At 41.4% G+C, this 22923-nt stretch overlaps 1 protein-coding gene across 1 annotated transcript in view; it reads right to left on the minus strand.

Moving 5' to 3' along the window:
- LOC311325933 (VPS10 domain-containing receptor SorCS1-like) overlaps positions 1 to 8544 on the minus strand; it is a gene marked incomplete at both ends in the record, with an annotated part of 39526 nt that extends 30982 nt beyond the window's left edge. Inside the window, one exon of the mRNA XM_084458750.1 lies at positions 7822 to 8544. Within this exon, the coding sequence (XP_084314876.1) occupies positions 7822 to 8544 (723 nt within the window). The remainder of the gene's footprint in view (positions 1 to 7821) is intronic.
- Between the last annotated feature and the right edge of the window lie 14379 nt (positions 8545 to 22923).

Genomic DNA, 22923 nt, shown 5'->3' on the forward strand with positions numbered 1-22923 from the left:
GAGGACAGTATGGGCTGTCTATCCTTCAAGGAGAACTTGAGGTAACGGATGTGTTGTAAAGAACACTGTCATCCTATTGGTCACCGTCAAGGTACATTGTAGGCATGGTCGCAGGAGATGTCAGACTAGGCAGGGAAAAAAAAAAAATTCTAACATGATAGACTTTTTGTTGGGGTGTCGTAGGGCGTCCCAGATGCCAAATCGCTGATTTTTGATTATGTCACACTACAAGGCTTTTCGTCGTTCCCGACGTTCAAAATTGGGCCCGACGCTGGACACTTTGTGACAAAAAATCGGCCCAAATTTGTATAGTCTGCACACAGGCCCTTACTGAAAAGAGTCATGGGACTGTTGTTAATGTGTGTCCCAAATTGCACAACTTTTCACCAACTGGTTCTATGGGCTGCCATAGACTCCCATGGCAGAAGAAGCAGAAGAAGTTGCTGAACAATAATAATAATAATAATAATAATAATAATAATAATAATAATAAGAAGAAGAAGAAGAAGAAGAAGAAGAAGAAGAAGAAGAAGAAGAAGAAAAGGTACAAACACAATGGCGCATCTTCGCTGCTTGGCCCCCAATTATATCTGGCTACAAAAAGTGACTATATATAGTACAAAGGTAAGTATCTTACAGTAGGAGGTAGAGCAGCCGTCTGGGGATCAGAAGGTACCCAGATAACAGCTCCCGGCAGTGTGTCACAGAGTCCTTGAACAAGACACTGAACCCCAAATTGATCACAGTTCGATTCCAGCTCCCGGCAGTGTGTCACAGTGTCCTTGAGCAAGACACTGGGCCCCGGGTGCCGCCAAATCCCTGGGTGCCGCTGCTAAGGCAGCCCACTGCTCCTAGCTTGGAAGGGTCAAATGCAGAGCACACATTCCACTGGTGACTACACTGCCGTGTGGCCTATAAGGCAATTTTATTTTACTTCATGAACATTTGACAAAGGTGAGGTGAGACAGCTAAAACACTATTCATACCATGTTTGCAACAGCGACAAACGTCCCAGAAAAAGGATTATTTGACATACAGTGTGAGAATTAGATTGTTTTTCAAGCCCTAATCTCATGCAATACTCAAACCTTCTATAAAATGCATTAGGATGAATCTGATCATTATTGAGGAATGAAGTCGGCTTTATTGTGGGCTTAAGGGGGTTAGTTTGAAGAGATCACCCAGGTGGAATGAAGGTCTTGCAGTAAGAAGGATGTGGGGTTGGGGGGTACTTTCTATTAGTGAAGGATGAGGAACACCTGAGAGAGACAAATTAAAGATGGGACAGCCTACACATTACAATTCATCCCCAGCCTCACCGGCTCCCTGATCCAAGCCTTATCAGGGGGTGGAGTTAAATTACCTCATCAATAACACTGTAGACATATTTAGCCTGCACAATTAAATAGATGGATGATTCCATAAAAGCAAATGTTACTTAAAGGAGTAGTAGAGGGTAAAATCATGTTTAGCCCTGTTTTAAGGTTAATTATGATCATATACAATGGTTCAGATCAAAAAGTTGACAAAACTAGCACTTTTGAGAAAGTTGATAATTGCTCTACCACCATTTAGGTCATACAATGGATGTGGGTGGGCACCGTGAAAAATCATTCAAAAACATGTTAAACTCTCGATTTCAAAGACAAGAAGCTCGCTGAGGGGGTAATTGTTGTCCGTTGGTGTTCTGACATCAAATTCGCTGCGAAGTATGAATCCTGTAGGGTTTTTTGATAATTTTATGAAATCCATTGACGCGACCGTTGTAGATGTGTAGATCAATCCGCAGAGGGGATTCAGGAAGCAGAACTACTTAAGGTAGCTATTGTTATTGTTTATGTAAATGATAAATGGACTGCACTTATATAGCGCTTTTCCACCTTAGCGGCACTCAAAGCGCTTTACAATGGCCTGTCATTCACCCATTCACACACACATTCACGGTAGCTGCCATGCAAGGCGCTAACCTGCTCATTGGGAGCAATTTGGGGTTAGGCGTCTTGCTCAAGGACACTTCGACATGTGGACAGTCGGAGCTGGGATTCGAACCACTGACCCTTCAATCATTGAACGACCCGCTCTACCAACTGAGCTACAGCCACCCCCGTTGCTAGGCTACCTAGTTTGCGGATGTTTACACACGTATGTGCTGCGACTAAATAGTTCTATGCTAAATATGTAAAAAAGCCTTTCCAGATGAACTAGAATCTTACTTTATGGCGAATTATATGTCAGAACGCCAACTAACACCTTGGTGAGTTTCTTGTCTTTGAAATTGAGAGTTTAACATGTTTTTTGAATGATTTTTCACGGTGCCCACCCACATCTATGTATGACCAAAACGGTGGTAGAGCAATTATCAGACTTTCTAAAAAGTGCTAGTTTTGTCAACTTTTTGCATACCATTGTATATGATCATAAGTAACCTCAAAACAGGGCTAAACATGCATTTTCCCTTTACTACTCCTTTAAGAAACTGATCAGATTATCAATGATATAGGGTACATTTCCATTAAAACAACATGAAAAAGCACAACCTACCTCTATATTTGCATCCCTTTTTGGCCTTCATATATTTCACTTGCTAATTTTCAACAAAGCAGGCTGAAGCTACTCTTCAATACCCCCATAAAAATATTATTTGCTCCATTACAGTCACCATCTAATGATCATTATCAATTTCTCGAAACAACCACGTTCTTTGACCATTTCCCCCATTGGTATGACATTTTAATTAGCACTCCCTGATAGGCCACCATACTGATTTTGAAAATTGAGACATATTTAACTGGGAAGCAGGTGCCAGATGTTTCTGAAAGGGCAGATCATCAAAATGATCTATGTGCTGAAAATGTTTCAGTAAAAAAAAAAAAAAAATCATATTCACTAAATAAAAAAATTAATATGGCTCCTGAGTGACACCAAAACCTAAAAATAGATGATAAAAGAAATTGAACGGGTGACAGAAGTGAAATTACTTGGTGTTATGATTGACAGCAGAATGTCTTGGACAAGTCAGATACAGTAGATCAAATGTTGAAGAAAATCGGTAGAGGGATGGCTGCTATTAGATTTTATAGGAAATATATTCCAGGCTACTTGACTAAACAATTAGTACAAGCCTTAGTACTATCTCAGCTTGATTACTGCACAGTGATTTGGTCCAACACATCAGAAACTAATCTATACAGGTTACAGGTAGCTCAAAATAAAGCAGGTCGTATAGTGCTCACCTGCTCCTAGAACAAGAGTGAGTGAAATGCACAATCAGTTGAACTGGTTATCTGTCAAAAGTAGGTTGCACTGTTCTCGGATTAGCTTTGTTAGAAATAGTATTGCAACAAAAGGTCCTGTGATTCTGTACAGTAGCTTAATGTTCTCTTGTGACAGACTCAACTACTGAACACGGCAGTCATCAGAGAGGAGGTTTCTGCTGCCTGCAGGCAGAACAGGGGCAGGACGGAGAACAGGGCATTACAGAGCAATGGTAGCCTGGAATTCTTTGCAAAGGTTTTTGGTTCTTGAAACTAGTGGGGTGGAAACGGTATTTGTTTACACAAAGTGTTACATTAGATTTTTAAATGTCTGTGGCTATGTAGCTATACCTTTGTTTTAAATTCTTGTAACGTTTGGGACTTCTGTTGGCTCCTGTTGGTGGGGGTTGGCGCACCTGCCCTTGCCCTTTGGAGTGTCCTCTGACACAGACGTTCTACAATAACCAATGTTAAGTGAAGTGTAAAGGCTGACGGCTCGTTCCACAGCTTGGGTTCGCTACTCATGTGTAGGCCTAGTGCATTCTTGCGAAGGAAAATAATTCTACGGGAATCCGATGTTAAAAGAATATCAAACAGCTTTATTTTAAGTTCCACAGTGAAAATCCTCCCACAGGAGCAACCAAAGACTTCCCGAAAAAAAAAAAAAACACCACTTCCACTACGGTAGGAAAACTGTATAGCTTTGTCTCCCAAAAACACCGCCAACTCTCACAGACAAATGCCCTCCATTCACATGCGTCTCCGAGCAAAATCTGCCAACTCTTAAAGCGACAGTAGCCCTATTGTTCTAACATTAACATTGAGAAACAAAAATGTTTCCTAAGCCTATTTATACTAAAAGACATTCCTTAAGACTATTCTAACAAAAGTTATCTTTGAATATCATTTGGAGCAGTTAAGAAAATATAAGAAAATAATCTAAGTAGGCAACTATAGAAACAGTATAAGTTCTATCCTAAATCAGACCACATCTAAAGTGTCTTGGCTCCTATATGAAGTATTGATCTGCTATCCCTCTTTGTTTTTCTGTGTATTATGTTTTTTTTTAATGTTGTATGAATGTATGTTTGTTTATCTAGAAAAGTGGTATGCAATTTGTGTGTTTGACCTCAGGAAGAACACCCGTCTTTGTACTGGGTAGCTGATTTGTGGATCAAAAAATTAATCAAATATATATATTTTTTTTTAAATCAATGTAACAAAAGTATGTTTGATTCACACACGAAAACTGCAAAACCTCCAGCCTGCTTGTGAATCATTTGTATACATTGGTGTATATCCTGTTATGCATTGTGTGTATATTTATATGTGAATACAGATGCTGGCTGCCCTGCAACTGGCACGTTCTGTTTTAATATCTGTGTTGCTTTTATGGCTCTGCGTGCTACTAACCCTTTTCTGCTTATCCTCTCCCTAGTGCCTCTCCCTCCTACCCTCTAACGAGGTCCAGTGGATGCCCCACTGTCACATGCAGACCACCTTGAGTCTGCTGTGGATGTCCAGTACAGCCACTAACCCTGCCTAACTCCTCCCTGCTCCCTAGTGTCTTTCCCTCGTATACTCTAAACAGGCCCTGTGGACACCCCCTGTCTCCTACAGGCCACCCTGTAGCAGATCCCGGAGAACCCCCTTCCCCCCCATCCTCGTCCAAGATCCACCAAATGGCTCCTGGAAAGGCCCCCTGCCTCCTCGTGACTAGCTCCTTCCCACTGTCTTGTCAGCTGTTCCAATCCAGCCAACTCCACCCATTTTTGTGCGTGGTTGTAAGCCAGCGCACCATAGATAGCATTTGTCGGGTTGTCAATCCCTCCGTCCCGTTGTTGACCTGCATTTCTATGTTGCCACCACAAGAGGCAGTGGTCCCAGCACACCAAAATAAAAACACTATGACATCCTGCATTATCAAGTTCCTCGGTAGTGTAGAGGATAAAGCGCCAGACTCCCATGCGGAGGATCAATTTCTGGTTGAGCACTAGCCTGTTTAATTTTTTTAACTTAAGCCACAACCTTTCTTCCTCTCCTCTCTGCCTCCTTTTTTCAGACGGACGGGAGAGATCCCATGGATTTTTTTAAAAAATTTTAAGGAAATGTACAGTCTGTATTGTCGATGAATTAACTGTGTCGGAGGTCCGCCAACTCGTCCATCAAGGACCCACTGTAGGTCCGCTAGCCTTGTGTTATATTCCGCCAGAGGTCTGCCAACTCGTCCCTCGGGAACCCGCTGTAGGTCCGCTAGCCTTGTGTTATCTGGGTTTATCCCTTACCTTTGTCCAGAAACAGAAGTTGAACGATTTTCAGCAAAATAGCTAACGTTACAGGAATTATCAGTGTAACTGCTTTAGCCACTGACTGCTACCATTAATGTTATGGAAGCTGCTGCTAGTTGTTGTAAGCTCATGAGCTAACTGGCTATCCCGCTCTTATTGTGCTGGATTAGCATTGGAAGCATTGGAACTGATGTGTCCAGGCGACCTATCTTAATTTATCAGACATTATTTCATGTCATTTCAATTCACAGCTATTTCAGTGGCATGACTAGCTTCCGTCCTACCAGTCCTGAACATAAACAAGCCAGCCACGCACATAAGCCAGGCTGGACCTGGCCTGGTTTACTCTTGGCTCTCTGCTTTCTGTCTCCCCACCTCTGCTTTGCGGCATTCTCTATGATCCTGTCCTGCTAACTGCTTACTGTGCTTTGTTATATAATTCACTTAAATATCATTAACTACCGGGATAACTAACACATAATGGCCTACCATGTAGGCAGCTTCTCTGTAACTATTTGTGCACTCTACTGTTAGTCATGTCTCTCTTATGAAGTATTTAGCCCATGTTTACTGCTCTGTATATGTTCTTAGCCAATAGACAAACATTTTCCAGGAGATTGCTCGATCGTCTCATTGAGCGAGGTCAGGGAAGAATTATTACAGCTCACTTTTCTGGCCCCCGGGTGAAACTAAGCCATTAGACTAAATGTACAGTAGTACTGCCACATCAACTCATATTAGTTTATTCACAAAGACAATGTTCCCTGGTAGAGCAGATGTTGAGCTGAGGCTGGACTGTTTGAAGTCAGAGCCATTTGCACTGCCACAGGCCAACTGAGTCCTGAATTAACAGGTGACTTCACCATAGCATTTGCAAAGATAAATTAGTAATATCCATTAATTCTAGCCTGTATGGAGTCTATGCTCAGAATGGAAATACCTACCACTTCAAATGCCATCCCTGCCTACAGAAAGTGTCTTCTGGAATTTATTACTTTGTATTGATCCGTTTTACAAAGAGGCCCTGTGAACAAGCAAAGGATTTTGCTGCTCAAATTATTCCATTAGTAGTCTACTTTAAATAAATAAGGTACAGTATGTGTTTGGTACAACCTTCAGGGATTTCAGCAACACATGAGCAGGCCATATGCTTTGTCTTAGCCATCCACCCAGTACAAGGGTTTCCAGCTAGCAACACCCCTAGGAAAACTTCTTCACATCCCTGTGGCAGAAAATATTTATTTGTTACCATTTCAAGACTAGACATCAACAAACGTCTTGTTTTGTCTTTGAGTGCCTTTGCACCAGTTAGAGCTCAGTCCTGGTTCCACAGCCAGACCAGGATAGCCTGCTGCGCATCCACAAGCGTCATGATGTGTGAGAGGGGTCTGATCCATGGCGGCCAGATTAGACATTGAATGGAGGTTTGTTTTTTTCAAACCAAGACAGAAAGTAGCTTCCACTGAGTTCAGGCTGCTTTCTGAAACTGCTTTCAACTCCTCAATGCTCCTTCTCACATCTGGGCACTCTGAGATAAAGGATCAGTTCTGTATACTCAAAGCATCAAAGCAGCCTCTCCAAGCAATGTAATTTATTCTCCTCTGACATTAAAGCATAAAAGGTAATTAGATACACATCTGAGTTTTGATTGCTCTCATGATTCCTATGAAAAACCTTGGCTGCTGTAAATCCACCTCTGTGATGTATTTAGTGGGGTATACTGACCGGCCACACACAGAGGTTTAAAAGCCTGTTGTCCTGATTGAATTAGTCAGACTGAACGGTGCGGTGCCGCTATGCTAGCACTAATGACTGCAGTTACAGGTCAGTCACAAAACCAAACGTAAAAGATTAGGTTCAGCAAGCAGATATATTGACACCCTGGCCTGCTGCAATGGCAGGCAATATTGACTCCTTCATCTGTTCATAGCAGAGCGCGCGAGCGAGCGAGCGAGACAGAGAGAGAGAGAGAGAGAGAGAGAGAGAGAGAGAGAGAGAGAGAGAGAGAGAGAGAGAGACACTAGGTCCCAGCTCCTCAGCATCCTCTCATTTTACTGTGGGCTGGTGCACTGGCCTGCCCCCAGTATCGTGATCAGGGAATGACGCACAATGGATATTGTCAGACTACAATTGGTAACGAGGATTACGCGTGGACGAATCCCCTCAAAGGTTGTGAAACCAATGGTTGTGAAACGTGAAATATGAAGAGATTGATAAAATAAGATATGAAGAGATTGATAAGATCCCATGCACAAAGCAACTAAACAAGTTTCACTTACACTGCTGTTTTGACCAGACCAATGCACCATGGCTTGGTTGTGGGCTGAGTCCCCGCTGAGTGCGAACGTCGAACTTATGAGTTTTAACTCCGGTTGTACCGACGAAGCATCATCCCATCGCAATTCAGACCATGTCTCTCCATGGCTCTCCGACATCTGTTGGCTGCGTTTTCTTCGCCTCCTTCGACTCCTAAAACTTCCCGCAACCCTGTTTTGTGATAAAACCGATGCCTTGATTCTACTAGGTCCGACCAAGCTCTTATTTTTCGCTTGACTGCTGGGAACTGAAGGCGCAATCTCTGTGTGTGATAAACGTCCAGATTGATAGGGAACTTCATAACTAGAAAGTTTAACTCCACGCTCAATCACTTCTCCGTCGTTGGTGTTATTGGAGATATTTCGGTGTTCAGGTTGAAATTCGGAATTTCTTGCATCTCTGTCATAGCTCTCGATATATTCCGCAACATTGTCGCTGTTGTCACTGTCGTTAATTGATAGACAATCCGTCGCCTTCTCAGCAAAGCCCTCTGCCTCACCCACCGGTTCCTCTCCAAAATGACCCAACCCCGGCGCGGGTTCCCGCGGAGCCGAACCGATGACCGGGCGTTTGCATGATGGAATGCACCTTACCTCCTTGGCCATGCCCAGGGTGGAAGTTAGGCAGAAGAGCCACATCCCCATAGCAATGTGGTATGGAATCCAGGTGCCGATGTTGGTCTCCATACTTTGGCCCAGACTATCTTTCCAAAGAAGAAGAGCTCCTGTGCTATTTTTCTCTAGGAAATTTCTCGTTTCGTATTTCTGCTGTAAAGTGAACTAGTAGCTGTGTTGCGCGGATAAGTGGTCAGAAGTAGGCTTGCCTACTGAATCTGATGCAAACGATGCACCGGAGGAGCGGGAGGTGCGATTCTGTGATGACTGGAGAGGGGCTGTTCCCCCTTCGCCTTCATCATCTAAGTCATGAGAGAAAACAATCATGAATCAATATTTACTTGATTACATTTGCATTTCAAGGAATCGTTTTCCCCTCCCCGCTATGGAAACATTACAGGCTCTAAATCTTTCCAGTCATTATTATTATTACAATATTAAATATTTACATTTTTATTAAATAATAGCCTATATTAAATAAAAATATTTTTTTCAATTGTCTTCCGAATGAGGAGATGAACCTATTGTTTATTGAATTCCATCCCCCCTCCCCAAGAGTTTCAGACAAACTTCCATCTCTAGATAATAACCGCGGTAAAGTTGGGTTTCATATTGGACCTTCAGCAGAAGCGTTCAACATTTTAGGGACCGTGGAAAAAGTACAATGCTGATCAGGAAATAAATTAATAACTGCTAATTTTTGTCAGAAGCACCACAAACCCAACACACATTTTCCCGACGGCCGTCGAAGGGTAGGCTACAGGTCTAAATGACGTCGCGTCACAACTTGACTTTATGTAGACCAAATTCCGACATGAGAATATAATGATGCTGCATTCATGTGCACCTCGGAAGCTCCCACTTACCAGTTGTGATTGTGAAACATGCATTCAAGTGCTTTTGGTCGGAAAGAGCAACAAAACATCAACAAACATGGACGCCAGGACGAAGGTTGTTTTTCTGTGGGTGATATATAATCAGCGAAAGTAAGTTGCTCAGAGCTGCTTTCTGTTTCAGCGGCAGAATGAAGAGTGAATGCGCATCAGGTATGAGTTGAAGTTTTAATTAGCTTATTATCTTAATTAACTGTATAATTAGCTAATAGTTTCTTAGCTAGACTTGTTAGCATCTGTGTGTGTGATTCATTGATGTTTAGGTTGAAAAGGGACTGCAATAGAACAGAATAACGAACTGTATAATTTTTACCATCAATTGCTGCCAGGGTTTGCACTCTTCCCGCCATTTGTTGCTGTCCAGAACGTCATGAAAAGTATCATCGTTATTTCCCAATTTCCCACTTGTAATTACGACCTTGGAGGGCCGTTCATGTGCTCTTAACTCCTAAAAAAGGGAGAGTAGACTATTTTTTGGTTGGAGAGAAAAAAAATACGGTGAGTTTCGAAAAGACTCTTATTTAAGGGGAGACACTACAGTCAAAATGGTATTCTTCTGAACTTCAATTTTCAAATTTTTTTAAAATATTTTTGTACTATAACATGTATACTATCACTACATTAACAGAAAAATTGCGAGACTTGATTAAAAACTGCTATTTTTCAAATGGTTGTACCTGTGAAATAAGCATATGAATTCATAATGCTTATCTTTATCGTCCATTTTCTTAAAATTACGTTTTTTCAGTACCTGACGTCACTCGGTACCTGCTATCTCAACTTCCAGGGCAGGTGCATTCACTAAACTTTATATACTGATGATTCTCAGATGTATTCTGCAAATATTTACAGCTGGACTTTGTTGTCTTTTCATTTTAGGTTGCATTTCCTGTCTAAAAATATGCCAAAAAATATGGTGGATGGGTGTATGCAGTATTTTTTCAATATCTCTTGAAAATAAGCTTGTATTCACAAACCCTATTGTCAAAACAAAAGTAAAACTTTAAGCCTGACTTTATCCATTGTTTTTAGATAGTAGGTACCGACATATATGCAAATGTATGCATATTTAATGAGATATTGCCTAATTTGCATACCTTAACTTTTTTTTTTTGAGAAAGTGTAATACAAAAAATATTTCTCTTGATGTGAAGATAAAACTGGTAAAAACAAATAAAATCATGAGGATATCTTTAAAGGAAAAAAAAATCCTATTCATCTGTAGTCTCCCCTTAAAAGCGAATGTATTCAAAGCAGGTTTGAAAACGTCACAGTGTCAAAACCACTAATATTCCGTTCCAACGGTAGGCGCCGACGGTATACATTTCATATGGAACTTCGGAAAATGCCAGTCAGAAATTTCAACTGGAACGCCCCCGGAAGTCCCGTGAGGAATTCCGCGTGATGCAGCAGCAGTGAGTTTGTTTACACCAGTCAGCAAAAAAAAAACTTGCAGTCCAACTCGGCATCGCAAGTCGCAAGTCGAAACCATGGCTGAAGGAGGTGATGAACCACCTCAACTTTCCCCACCGTCTAAAAAGACAAAGTCGGCGGTGTGGGACTGTTTCAGCTATCAAAAGAACCCAGACAGCCATAGCTTAGAAGAGGAAGGTCTCCCAACGTGCAGAAATACCGGCACATGCCTAGTTGGCAGGAAGTCTTTGTTTCAGGGGTTGACTAAAAGTGCTCCAACATCAGAAGAGGTGCTCTGTAAAGACAAATAATATTGTTGTGCCTTCTTTCCAGCTGCAGTGAAGAAATGTAACACCAAGGACACCAAAATCGAGGAAGCCATGGGTGCACCTGAAACACGTGCCTGCCAGGACTGGGGGGATTGTTTGTTTGTTTATTTTTATTTAAAAGAAGGGACAATACCACATTAATCAACATATCAGTTAACACATCAATGTAAATGTACCAGAGTTAGCTAGTAGACCTAAACTAATTTTCATCTGCAGTCCCCATGGGATGGGATTTGGGTCTCACTCAATGTTCTTTAATTATTTGATCGATTTTTTTTTAACTTTCAGGCTAATGTTACTCTGTTGGTAGGCTAATATACTTGGAGCGTTTTTTATTTAGGATGACAAGATGAGTCACTTTGGAGGGAAAAAATGGACCCTCAAAATTACTTTAGTTGGAGGCCATAATGTAGCTTACCGTTCAGCTTCATTTAAAAAAAATAAAGGGCTAGTGTTTTGAATTCTTTGTCTTCCTCAGTTTTCCCTCTGAATATGTTTTTCATAGTAATACAGTTTCACAGTTTCAACAAATACTGTCATGCCTGTTTTTCTGAAGGAATAATGGCCTACTTTTTTGTGTGATTTTTTTTTGTTCCACTTTGTTCCTCTCAGCTCTGTTTACTCAGTTACACCACTGTAAAACTGTTTTCTTTGAAATTACCTTATGTTGGCCTGAAAGCAAATTATATCCATGGCCACTAGGTGACAGTACTAACTACTCTGATATGATCAGTCTAAACGATGCGCTCCCTCGTGAGACAGTACAGTGGAAGCTATACTGAAAATAGTGGCAAAATGTACTAGTGGTTGAAATGTTGTCTTTACCACATTAAAATGACGTGGATTGATGTCGTCTATGAGCTGTCTAATCGACGTGGGTCAGGAAACCAACGTCAGAAAAACTTTCATTTCAGCCCCTTCATTAGACCCAATATAGACGTCTATGACCAACGTGGATTAGATGGCTGATAGACGTCAAAATGTTTGCTGATGTTGACTTGTAAATTTTTCTAGGAATATATATCTAACTATAACAACTTTTGGTTTTCATGAGTTAGTGATTACCAATTCATTAAAATTAGAGAAATCAATAAAATAAATATGTATTACTACAGCAATCCAGTGGAATGATGACTGGTTAAATTAGAAGCCTGCAATCAAAATTGCACAGTTCAATGTTGATATTAGTGAACATTCAGCCTATTTTATTTAATTGGACAGAGAGAGAGATGATGTTAACTAGCTAATATTAGGCTGCTAACTAGTTACCTACACAATAAGGTAGCGGTGTAACAATATATTGTGCCACAATATATTGCGATACAGAAACGTCACAATACGTATCGTCAAGGTGAAAACAATATCGTGATATGTTTATTGTATATCAGTGAACACTGGCTACACAACGCTGCTAACAAACATGCCTTATATATTATAACAGTTAAGCTCTAAATTCACAAAGTGTATTGGAGGAGAAATGTGGAGAAATGCACTATTGGTGTGAACAGCAGCGCTACTGCAACACTTCACACCTGCCCTTAGTGTATCGTATTGTTAGCGTCAACCCAATATCGTGTATCGTATCGTGAGATTAGTGTATCGTTACACCCCTACAATAAGGCCAACATTAAAACTCATGAGGGAGAGCGAAAGAGAGAGAGAGAGACTGGGGCTAGTACTAGCAAAAGGTAAAGCACATCAGTAGCCTATATCACTATAAAATGAAAATTAACATGTTTACTAATGTTATCCAGTGGCCACATACCTGTAACATGCCTGTGTCTGCCTCAAAAAGACATTTACTCGACTGACTGACTCACGACTATCGAATGCCTATTGCACATGTGCATTTGTTTCGCGTGCGGTTGCATTAAATGTAACCGCGCACGCAAATTTTGTTTTGCGCTGCGGTAGCTAGGAAAACAAGAGATGGTAGGTAGGGCATCGCCCAGGAGTAACCAATTATTTTCCAACCTGATATTAGGCAGGGCAGGCTCTGCGCAACAGGAATTTATTTATTTAAAAAAAAGTTTAACATGCAGAGAAAAGGCACTTCTCTATGAAAGGCAAAAAGGTCAGGGTCCCTAGACCCCCTTGAGGTCTATGAGTGCACATGCCTGTATTGGACCCTCAACAGACATTCACGTTCGACATTTAGGGACCGAGGTAAAAGTACAATGCTGATCAGGAAATAAATGAATAACTTTGCCAATATCTGACAGAAAACCTTATTCTAGGCATATGTATGTATATTGTTCATGCTGATTCAGGCCTGGTTCAGGTAGCCTGCGGCAGAACCAGTCTCTAGTCTCTCGAATACCAGCGAGAGAAGCAGTCTCTTGAATCCCATCATGCCATGTGACGTCAGTGCCACTGACCTGTAGTCAGGACGCTGGGACATGATTTTTTAGACACTGGAATGATGCAGGAGGTCTTGCACAGCACTGGCACCTTCTTAGGCTTCTATTGTCAGTTTGTAAACATGGCGATAATCAGGCATAATGCTCTCCACACCAATAGATGGTTGTACTGTCCACACACAGGCCAGATAAGTAATACATGTTTCTCTGAATATTAAATTGTATATGCTCAACTATGGCTTAATCTAAACACAAACTACTTTAGGTGGCAAAATGCTGATGTGTGTGTAACTGAGTGAAAAAGAGTCCTTGTGAGTCCCGAGGAGGTAAAGCGAGTTGCTGGTTAAAATCACTCCCCCAGTATGAATACCATCCACCCGTGCAGATGAAGAGCTAGCTTTTCATTAAAAGCCAGCTTTTCATCTGCTTAGCTGGTTAAAACGGTGTTTAGCCACACAGAAGACCTGGATTCAAGTCCACCCCAGGGAAAGCTGAAACGTATGGGTTGCACAGTGACCCAGATGCCCTGTGGATGTGGAGTGAGTTTAGGGGGGTGAGTGTAACCAGGTGAAACTGGCTAAACTAACTCCCCCAGTATAAATACCATCCACCCCTGCCAATAAAGAGCCAGCTTTTCAATGGCGTAGGTGTTTAAAATGGTGTTTAGCCATGTGGGAGACCAGGGTTCAAATCCACCTTTTGGACAAGCAGAAACATGGGTGTTACATATGAACCTTGGCTTCAATCCAACATGTGCAATTTAACAGAACCTGGAAAACTCGACATAATTTGGGTTAACATCCATCTTCCGTCTGATAGGATTCTATAACATCTATATAGGAGGAGGGGGTTGTTGATGCCAGAGAAAGAGTGAGAGAGAAAGGATGAGCGAGAGAGAGCGAGGGAGAGATTCTCTATATTGGGTAGCCTACTCCCCAGTCCCCTTGCCTGCCAGTCCCCATCACTCTTAGTGGATTCGGGACATGTTCCTGTTTAAGTGAGGGGTCAGCTGCACAGAGATGTCTTTCATTGGCATCCATTAGCAATGCACTGTGCAGTAGCTGTCTCAATCTGTTTTAGTTAGCTCACAAGACAAGAAGAAACCGGCATATAATGCAGATCGATGGCGCATTGCACATTTCAATATCAGAGGCCACACACATTTGGATCAGTTGTAGCTAATTAAAAAAAAGACCAACTTGCAATTATTTTAGGGTAGACAGTGTTATATAGACTCATTCTGAATCGTATCATTGCTGTTCATGTACGTTTTAATGTGAGAATGGACGCTTGAATGGAAAATCATTTTTTTTCAGGACAGTACTGCAGCCTGTTTGTCTCACAGACTGAATACAAACTGCATTTAAGCTCCCAGAGCCCAGAGCCCCAGAACAGCACAGGAATGGAAGAGAAAGGATTCGATCTGGCTGGTGGATTCACCGGTTCCTTGTTTACATTTGTTAAAGAACAAAGAAGTATTTTATCCCATTGATCAATATGAAAGAGACAAAACATCCTCCTGTGTGTGTTAGAACAGCAGCGGAAGGTCTTGCCTTGCCCAGAAAGATTTTAACAAAAGGCAGTAGGGGGTAGTGCACAGATAGGCCTCCCCTTCCTCTCCCCACTCCGCTTGGTCAACCAGAAGAGCAGCTGCAGCTAGCCTACCTCAAACCCACATACGGTTCCCAAGATAACTCTTCTCTTGATACCATGATGTGATTACAAACTGTATGCAATTCTGTCATTTCTGACGAGGGATTGAACACAAGAGGACATAGCCTTACCTTTGGTGCATGCTGATTACGTGTGTCTTTTACCTTGGACATGGCACTGAATAACCTCTGCGTTGAGATGATGGGCTTTAAAGTAAGCGTAGCTCATTTTAGTGATGGACACTTGAGACGTCCACTTCAATTTGAATGGAAGATACCTCTGAGCAGTGGGAGAGGCGAGTGCCTTCTCAAATAATGATTTCAATTACATTACAGAGTGAGGTGCCATTTACTTCAGGCAGCAGGTTAAGTGTTTCGACTCCCTGTGAAATGCTGGGGGGAGGGAGGGGGTCATATGTCATATCTATTTGATACTGCAAATCTCGTTGGCTCTCCTCTGAAGGAAGGATATATGTAACACCAGCATGTAGTTTCTATCTTCTGCTGTTTCCGTGCCGGTCTGTCAGTATTATAAACCGGAGAGATTATATATATTATTCATAGAGAGATGAATTATAAATGGCATAAACACATTGGCACGGATATAAACATCAGTGTTGAACTGTTTAGTTTCAACTGATGGTTTTACCAACACAAAATGTGTAAGGAGAGTCGAATGTTAACCTAGTCTATGTCACACTTTTCCTCAAGCAAGTCATAGGAGGTATAAACCAGTATGTATTTAATAGAGATATTATTATCGGTTTCATAGCTATTATATATATTACGACCGTAAAAGTAACTCAAATGTCACACTATCTTATAAGGCTCTATATCATTCTGACTGGACTGGTGTCTCTTCACCCAAACTAGACAATGCCCTCTGTTTCCTTTCATCCTTTATTTCTTCCTCACTGCTTAGTGACGGAGGACTTGTCACACACTGTCTATGAGCATCCCAGTGGTCACAGCTGTGGGAGTGTCTGTGATGGTATTCTGCTGTACGCCAGCTCCCCTCTGCTCCGTCCTTAAATCAACAGCCCCAGGGTATGGCTTGTTTCTCTTCTCTTCCATCTATTTTAGTGTGAAGATTCGAGAGGCCCTTGAGCCCTTGAGAGAGCTTACACGCCCTCTGTGTCTTTTGTTTTGCAGCACCATGTAGTCACGTTCCACTGGCAAAGTCATAGGCATCAGTCTTTCTCGATGGCCTAATTAGTCATGGAGAGACACAGGCGACAAACATGTAGAAGGTCACTTTTGTTGTTAAGCATGCAAATACAGATCCCACTATACGCAGGTCGCCAGCTAACCCCATATGCTAGCCACTAATAAGGCCATCAGAGTATCTTCTGACTAGTGTAAAGGCCATGGATGACTTCAACCACAGAGCTTTGCACGATTACCAAAAAAAATCTAGTAGTGTAGTTATTCAAATATTCCAATACAATATTTCATCTTGCAGGAGGACCCCACTCGTTTTCAGGAATGCCATTCTGAAGGGGTGAAGGGGTATAGGAGAAACATCTTTCTCCAATCAATTATTAACCAAAGCACAACACAACCCGGGAGATCAAAACAGCATACATGTAAGATGCTGGAGGGCATCTCTTATATTTAGCACCGCTAGAGGAACAGAAAGCTCAGATGGAAAGGTTAGACGTTTTAAAATCTGACACAAGCACAGAGGCTTTGTGATTTCCCTGACAGGTACATTCTGTGGCAGGCTGGATCACTGTAGGGTATATTCATCTATCTTTGTACCTCTCCACAACGAGGCATAAGATTTCACACCACCACACAGAAGGGTTCCTGTGAAAATGAATATTTTATGACATTTCTAGCAACCTATGATTGGAAGCAGGGGTAGATTTGCATTCCAAACTGCTTCCTGAGCAGAAATTTCATTCTTATAAACTGTGGGTAACCGTACTAATGTACTTCTGGAGGGTGTGGGTTAGTTTGTTACTGTCTCCCCTGGGGTTAAAAACCACCATTACCCTCAATTAAAAGCTAACTATTTTATGACTCGTTAAAGCCAAATTTAGTAACTGGAAGTAGGCTATAGATTTAGAATCAGGTATTAAAAAAACCCAGACAAGAGCATGTCATATATTCACAGTGAGGAGACAACGTAGCTTAGATCAGTGCATTGAAACTTTTGAACTTCTTGTTACTGTAGTTTCTCAGTCAGTGATCCATTCCAGGGCTGTGAAGCAGAGGGTCATGTTGTTTATAAACATGTTTTCATGGTTGAGACTGGACTCTTAATGTACAGTTAATAGTTCTTAATAAGGAATCTGGACAGCTGACCATGTTTGATGTGGAGGCATAAGCATAATTGTGATAATTACATTTGTACTTCTGTTTGCCCTGATGCATGCAACCTAATATAGATGTACCAGACCAACAAATAATACATTCTGGCAAAATGGTTTTAGTAAGCTTATATTTGCTGTGCTACAGTAAAGACTAAGACATCCAAACTCGTACAGGTAGTACCATGAAATCCTTTGAAAATCCTAGTGTCTGGGTTTATCAGACTATCAGACCACCTTTGTTTTCCCACTGCCTCCCTAAACCATTTGCACCCAGATCCAGAAGCGCATGTCACTTTGTCACTTTCCACTGTGTCACATACCGACTGGCGCCTCCCCTGGTGCTCAACCCTATTCTGCATTTTTACGTGGGGTTCTTTGGTCCAGTGCCAGTGAGAGGGGATAAGGATATGATGCAGGGTTTGATTGAAACTCCAGAGTGTGCCGCCCTTTGCGTGTGTGCGTGTGTGCGTGTGTGCGTGCATGCATGCGAGTGTGTGTGTGTGTGTGCGAGTGTGTGTGTGTGTGTGAGTGTGTGTGTGTGTGTGTGTGTGTGTGTGTGTGCGTGCTTGCTGTTTTGGGCTTACTTAATAGAGATCTGGGCGTATTGTTTCAAATCTGCAGAGTCAGCCAGGGAGCCACTCATCACTCCACACCAGCCAGTCTCCTGCACATCTGGTCTGGCAGCTTCAGGGTGACCTGTACACACACACTCAGCATACCCAGGCGTGCACATCTGGTCTGGCAGCTTCAGGGTGACCTGTACACACATACACAGCATACCCAGGCGTGCACATCCATACACAAATATATCCACACACTTGGGAATGCAGAGTGTATATGCGCACACACACACACACATGCACGCACATATGTACACAAACCACAATTGGAAATGCATGATGCACATTTGCACACACACATCCAAGCATACACACCTCCTAACATATGCAAAAACAGATAGACCCATACCTACATACGTATCTACCGGCACACACACACACAGACACACACACACACACACACACACACACACACACACACACACAGGCAACACTTCTTCACATACACAAGAAAACTCTTTATGGGAATTGCACACACACATGCACACACATGCACACACACACACACACACACACACACACACACACACATTCACTCACCCCTATCCTCTATGATTTACTATCCATTTTACATCCAGCTCAGGTGGCCAATGGCCATCAGTTGTGACCCTGGCCTTGCTCTGCAGCTCAGGGGCAGAATCACAGCAGGGGGACACTGAGGCTGCCAGACAACTCTGCTGCAAAACGGCTAGCGTGTTGTCAGTCCTCACTTATGAAGGTATTTTAGGTTTAGGGTTATACGCTATGGTTCGAAGGTCGGAAATGCTTGTATCTCTGAATACTACTGAATATACAGTATAAGAATTCTGCAGCATCAAGAAAACTAAAATGTAACAAGCTGTAGATGAATTGAGAGAAGATAAAAACCGAGCGCTTGTCAATTCTTTCCATACTGGGAGAGAGGGTGTGACTCAAGGTTGAGAACATGTCACTGTAAATTCAGCTGACTGACATTCTGGCTTGTACCGCTGCGTTGAGCACCCAGAGAGTAGACTATGCAGCTCCGGGTGGAAAAAGAGTAAAATAATAAACCCCAAGAAAGCAACCTTGAACGATGCATTGTGGAGGCTATTGACTAAAAGTTTCAGTTAAAATGAAATATACCCAGAATAGCTTGAGTCTCTATTTCAAAAGACAAAATGAATCAATGGATTCTGTTGAAGCAGCTTCTTTATAATGGCTCTCATAGAGGCCAGTCATTTCAAATTAAAGCCACTATGAGAAATCAATACTTCTGAGATCCTTTCTTCTGATGTTCCTGGCAGGACATGCTTCTGGCAGCGAGGTATGAATTCATTTTCATTTAGGATACTATTCAATCAAAACTGCTGTCCAGTGGTATGCTTCTCGTCTCCAGGATATGATAAATCAAAATTTTTCAAAATTCATATGGATGTATGGTGGTCAATATATATAACTGTTTTATGTGTGAATGAAATAATAATATATCGTCTAAACTTAAACACTGACATGATGACTTAGACAATATGAGTCCTTTAACCTCAGTTTTCCATCAAAATAACATGGAGATACCCCTGACAGGTGAATGTATTTTTTCTCTACTGTGTGCAGCTGTTTTAAAAGCCTAGAGACTCTATAAACTCTGTGAGACTCTGTAAAACTTTGGAGAGTACCAACCACCACGCTATCCATACCTCTGTCCAGCTCTCAGCTAAGCTGCAAAATTCTTCGTCCAGCCTTCAATGGTCACGTGTGTTTTGTGACTGGTCTACATTTCTGGCAGCAAACAATCGTTTTAGTAGCTGGGATTTTTGGACGGATGTGTTTTCTGGATTAGGCTAACCTCACAAAAGTGCATTCCATGATGGCAGTTAACTTGCTACCTCATGATGTTCTGTGGATTATAATCAAGATCACTGATAACTCCAGTAGGCAGAAAGGCCATAATAACGGTAAATTGCATTCTGTCGCTGTCACACCTTTCTAAACCTGCTAATTGGTGCTCATTCTGAGAAGAGGAGGAAGAAAGGGAGAGGAGACAGAGAGAGACAGAAAGAGAGAGAGGGAGAAAGAAAGAGGGAGAACGTTGCCTCATCCTCGTGCTGCTGCTCCTAGGAGGATTACTGCCACACACCCCTCAGAAGGTTATTTTTGGTGTTATAGGAGAAGCAGAGTTGTCAAGGCTATGAAATATATTCAAAATCTTGAAATCATATAAATGTCATTATTTAAGCATTTAGTATTTACTGATTATTAATTTCATACACAATACTACCATGTCAAACAATGAATGCCTATCTCAACTATTGTATGTAGTTGAGATAGGCATTAATTACTACTGTAACATTCACAGCATAATGCAGGAATAGAGAATTGCTAAAAGTTTTTGTGTCTACTGTTTCCTGTCACACTATATAAGGAAATTAGTGAGCAGAATTTATTTTTCTCTAGGTTACATATTTTACATGAAAGGAGTCACTTTTGGAGGGAGCACTTTCTGATGATCAAATCCAACAGTGAAATTTCAGGTTGATAGACTAACAACTGCTAAGTACATTATTCAAATAGAGAAATCAGTCTTGAAACAAACTTGAAAGTGAAAACCAAGTACAGTTCTCTTTATATGAAGTAGCCCTTCATCAGTACAGCACAGTTTCAAGGAGGATGATACAGTTTATTCCCATTTGATATATTTATAAATTATCAAATCAATTATAATCAATTATTATTTATAATATTTATAAATGTCAGCCATAGGCTTTAAACTCTCCCACCAATCACAGCACATCTGATCTGCAAATATGGAGAATGTCGGGAAACATTAAACCAGACACCATTAAGAGTAAGTTCATCAGTAGTTATCCCCCTGAAAGTCAAACCCAGAAAACCCTTCAAATTAACCCTTTTTTTTTTATTTATTTTTTATTCTTTAAGTTTACTGGCTTGAACATAATAGACCTACACGTTATCCTACAGCTTTTGAGAGGACCTGGTCAGATACAGTTAGCAATCAGATACAGTTATAAAATCAACCATCTCATAGCTCATATATGAGGAGGATGGAGAGGTCCAGTGATAGGAGAAACTCTTGAACAGCACCATGAAAAGAAAAAGAGATTGTGGATCTTGAAGTGAATGTCTTTAAAACATTCGATGTGAACTAAAAAAATTAAGCGATGGCATATTTTGCATTCTCCATTCTGAGACCATTTTTAAATCTTTCATGAGTGCCATCCAAAACGTTTTTTGAAGCCTCAGCGACAAAAGGCCTGCCTTCCTGATGAAACACTTTTCATTCTTTATGAATAGAATATGGTCCTCACATGCTTAAAGCTACAGCAGAAAGAGTCATGTGGATTGTTCTACCATGATTACAAATGGAGAAAAGAAGTCATTCACTCTCCAATGAAATGGTCAAGGTGCCTCAATAAACTTTCTTTAACATTAGGGAATCCATCAAAGGGGAAGTATATCTGTGTTTGGGCCTCATATTTCTTGTGAAGTGGCTGTCTAATGACTTTATTGAGCTGTAATACAATCAAAATTGTGTTGGATGAGTCTGGTGTGTAATTGATAAAGCCATCAGTATGTTCTGCCTATGTCATTAATTCTTATCATAAAAATGTCACGTTTATGGAAATGGTCACTCTGATATCAAAATGAATACCGAAAGACTGTTAATGTTATGCAAATTGGACCTGCCTGCTGAAGTCATCACTTTGTGATTCATGAGTTGAATGTCACAAATAGAGGCTCAATGGAGAGTTGGCTTTTTGTGTGTGTACACTGATAGTGTTTTGTTTTTACCTCAGAGAACATGCCATACAGTACCATGCATGGCCTATTCACCTAGCTCCACACACAACTTTTCATACCTATAAAAGATTTTAACATGTTGAGAGTGTCACAATGGAATAAAAAGAGTCAACGATTACCGGTATATATCTCATCCAGCCCTAGTATGATCTATCATACTGCCATTCTCTGTCAGAGAGCTGAAATCAAATTATTCAATTGGCCATGACAGAATAGGCTAGGGAGCCAAGCCAGCAATGTATCAACCACTGCCACCCAGACCACGTCTCGCTGCATACAAACTAACAGTGCTTCCATGCTACTGTATCTCATTCCCTCCATCTCTGCCTTGATCTGGATAACTAACAAAGTTCTGTTCATACTATATCCAGTCCAATGTATCCCTTCTGTTCTGAATTTGATCAGTGCAGGTGAAGGGAAGGAGACCAGACATAACAATTCAGACGTACTCCAGTCCTTGAGTGCATCACAGGTGGTTCAGGACACAGGAAGTAGTCATAGAATGGGCCTTCAGGCTACCCCAAAGCAACTGGGCAAATTAAGCTTTGGTGGGGTGAAAAATACATTAGAGAGAGACAGGAACGTTAGAAAAGCACACGCAGATCAAAACAAAGCAAAGCATTCAACTTACGGGTGTTGAAACATTTTACACCACTATGACAACTCAATGTTCAAGTATTCTAGTCATTTTTTAATTGTCTTCATGAGACTACCTCACAGGGTTCCCACACCTTCTGCAACATCAAATTCAAGGACCTTTCAAGGCCCGATTCTCTCAAATTCAAGGACCCAATACGGCATAGTTTGAGACGTGGATCAAGATGCACATTTTTATAATAAGTACTAGCTGCTCACAGACAACTATTAAAACCAGGTCAGGTCCAGCCTGGCTTATGTGCGTGGCTGGCTTGTTTCTGTTCAGGACTGGTAGGACGGAAGCTAAGTCATGCAACTGAAATAACTGTGAATTGAAATGACATGAAATAATGTCTGATAAATTAAGATAGGTCTTGTCACCTGGACACATCAGTTCCAATGCTTCCAATGCTAATCAACAACTAGCAGCAGCTTCCATAACATTAATGGTAG

Source organism: Borostomias antarcticus (genome assembly GCF_949987555.1).
Source record: "Borostomias antarcticus genome assembly, chromosome: 25".
Classification (NCBI taxonomy): domain Eukaryota; kingdom Metazoa; phylum Chordata; class Actinopteri; order Stomiiformes; family Stomiidae; genus Borostomias; species Borostomias antarcticus.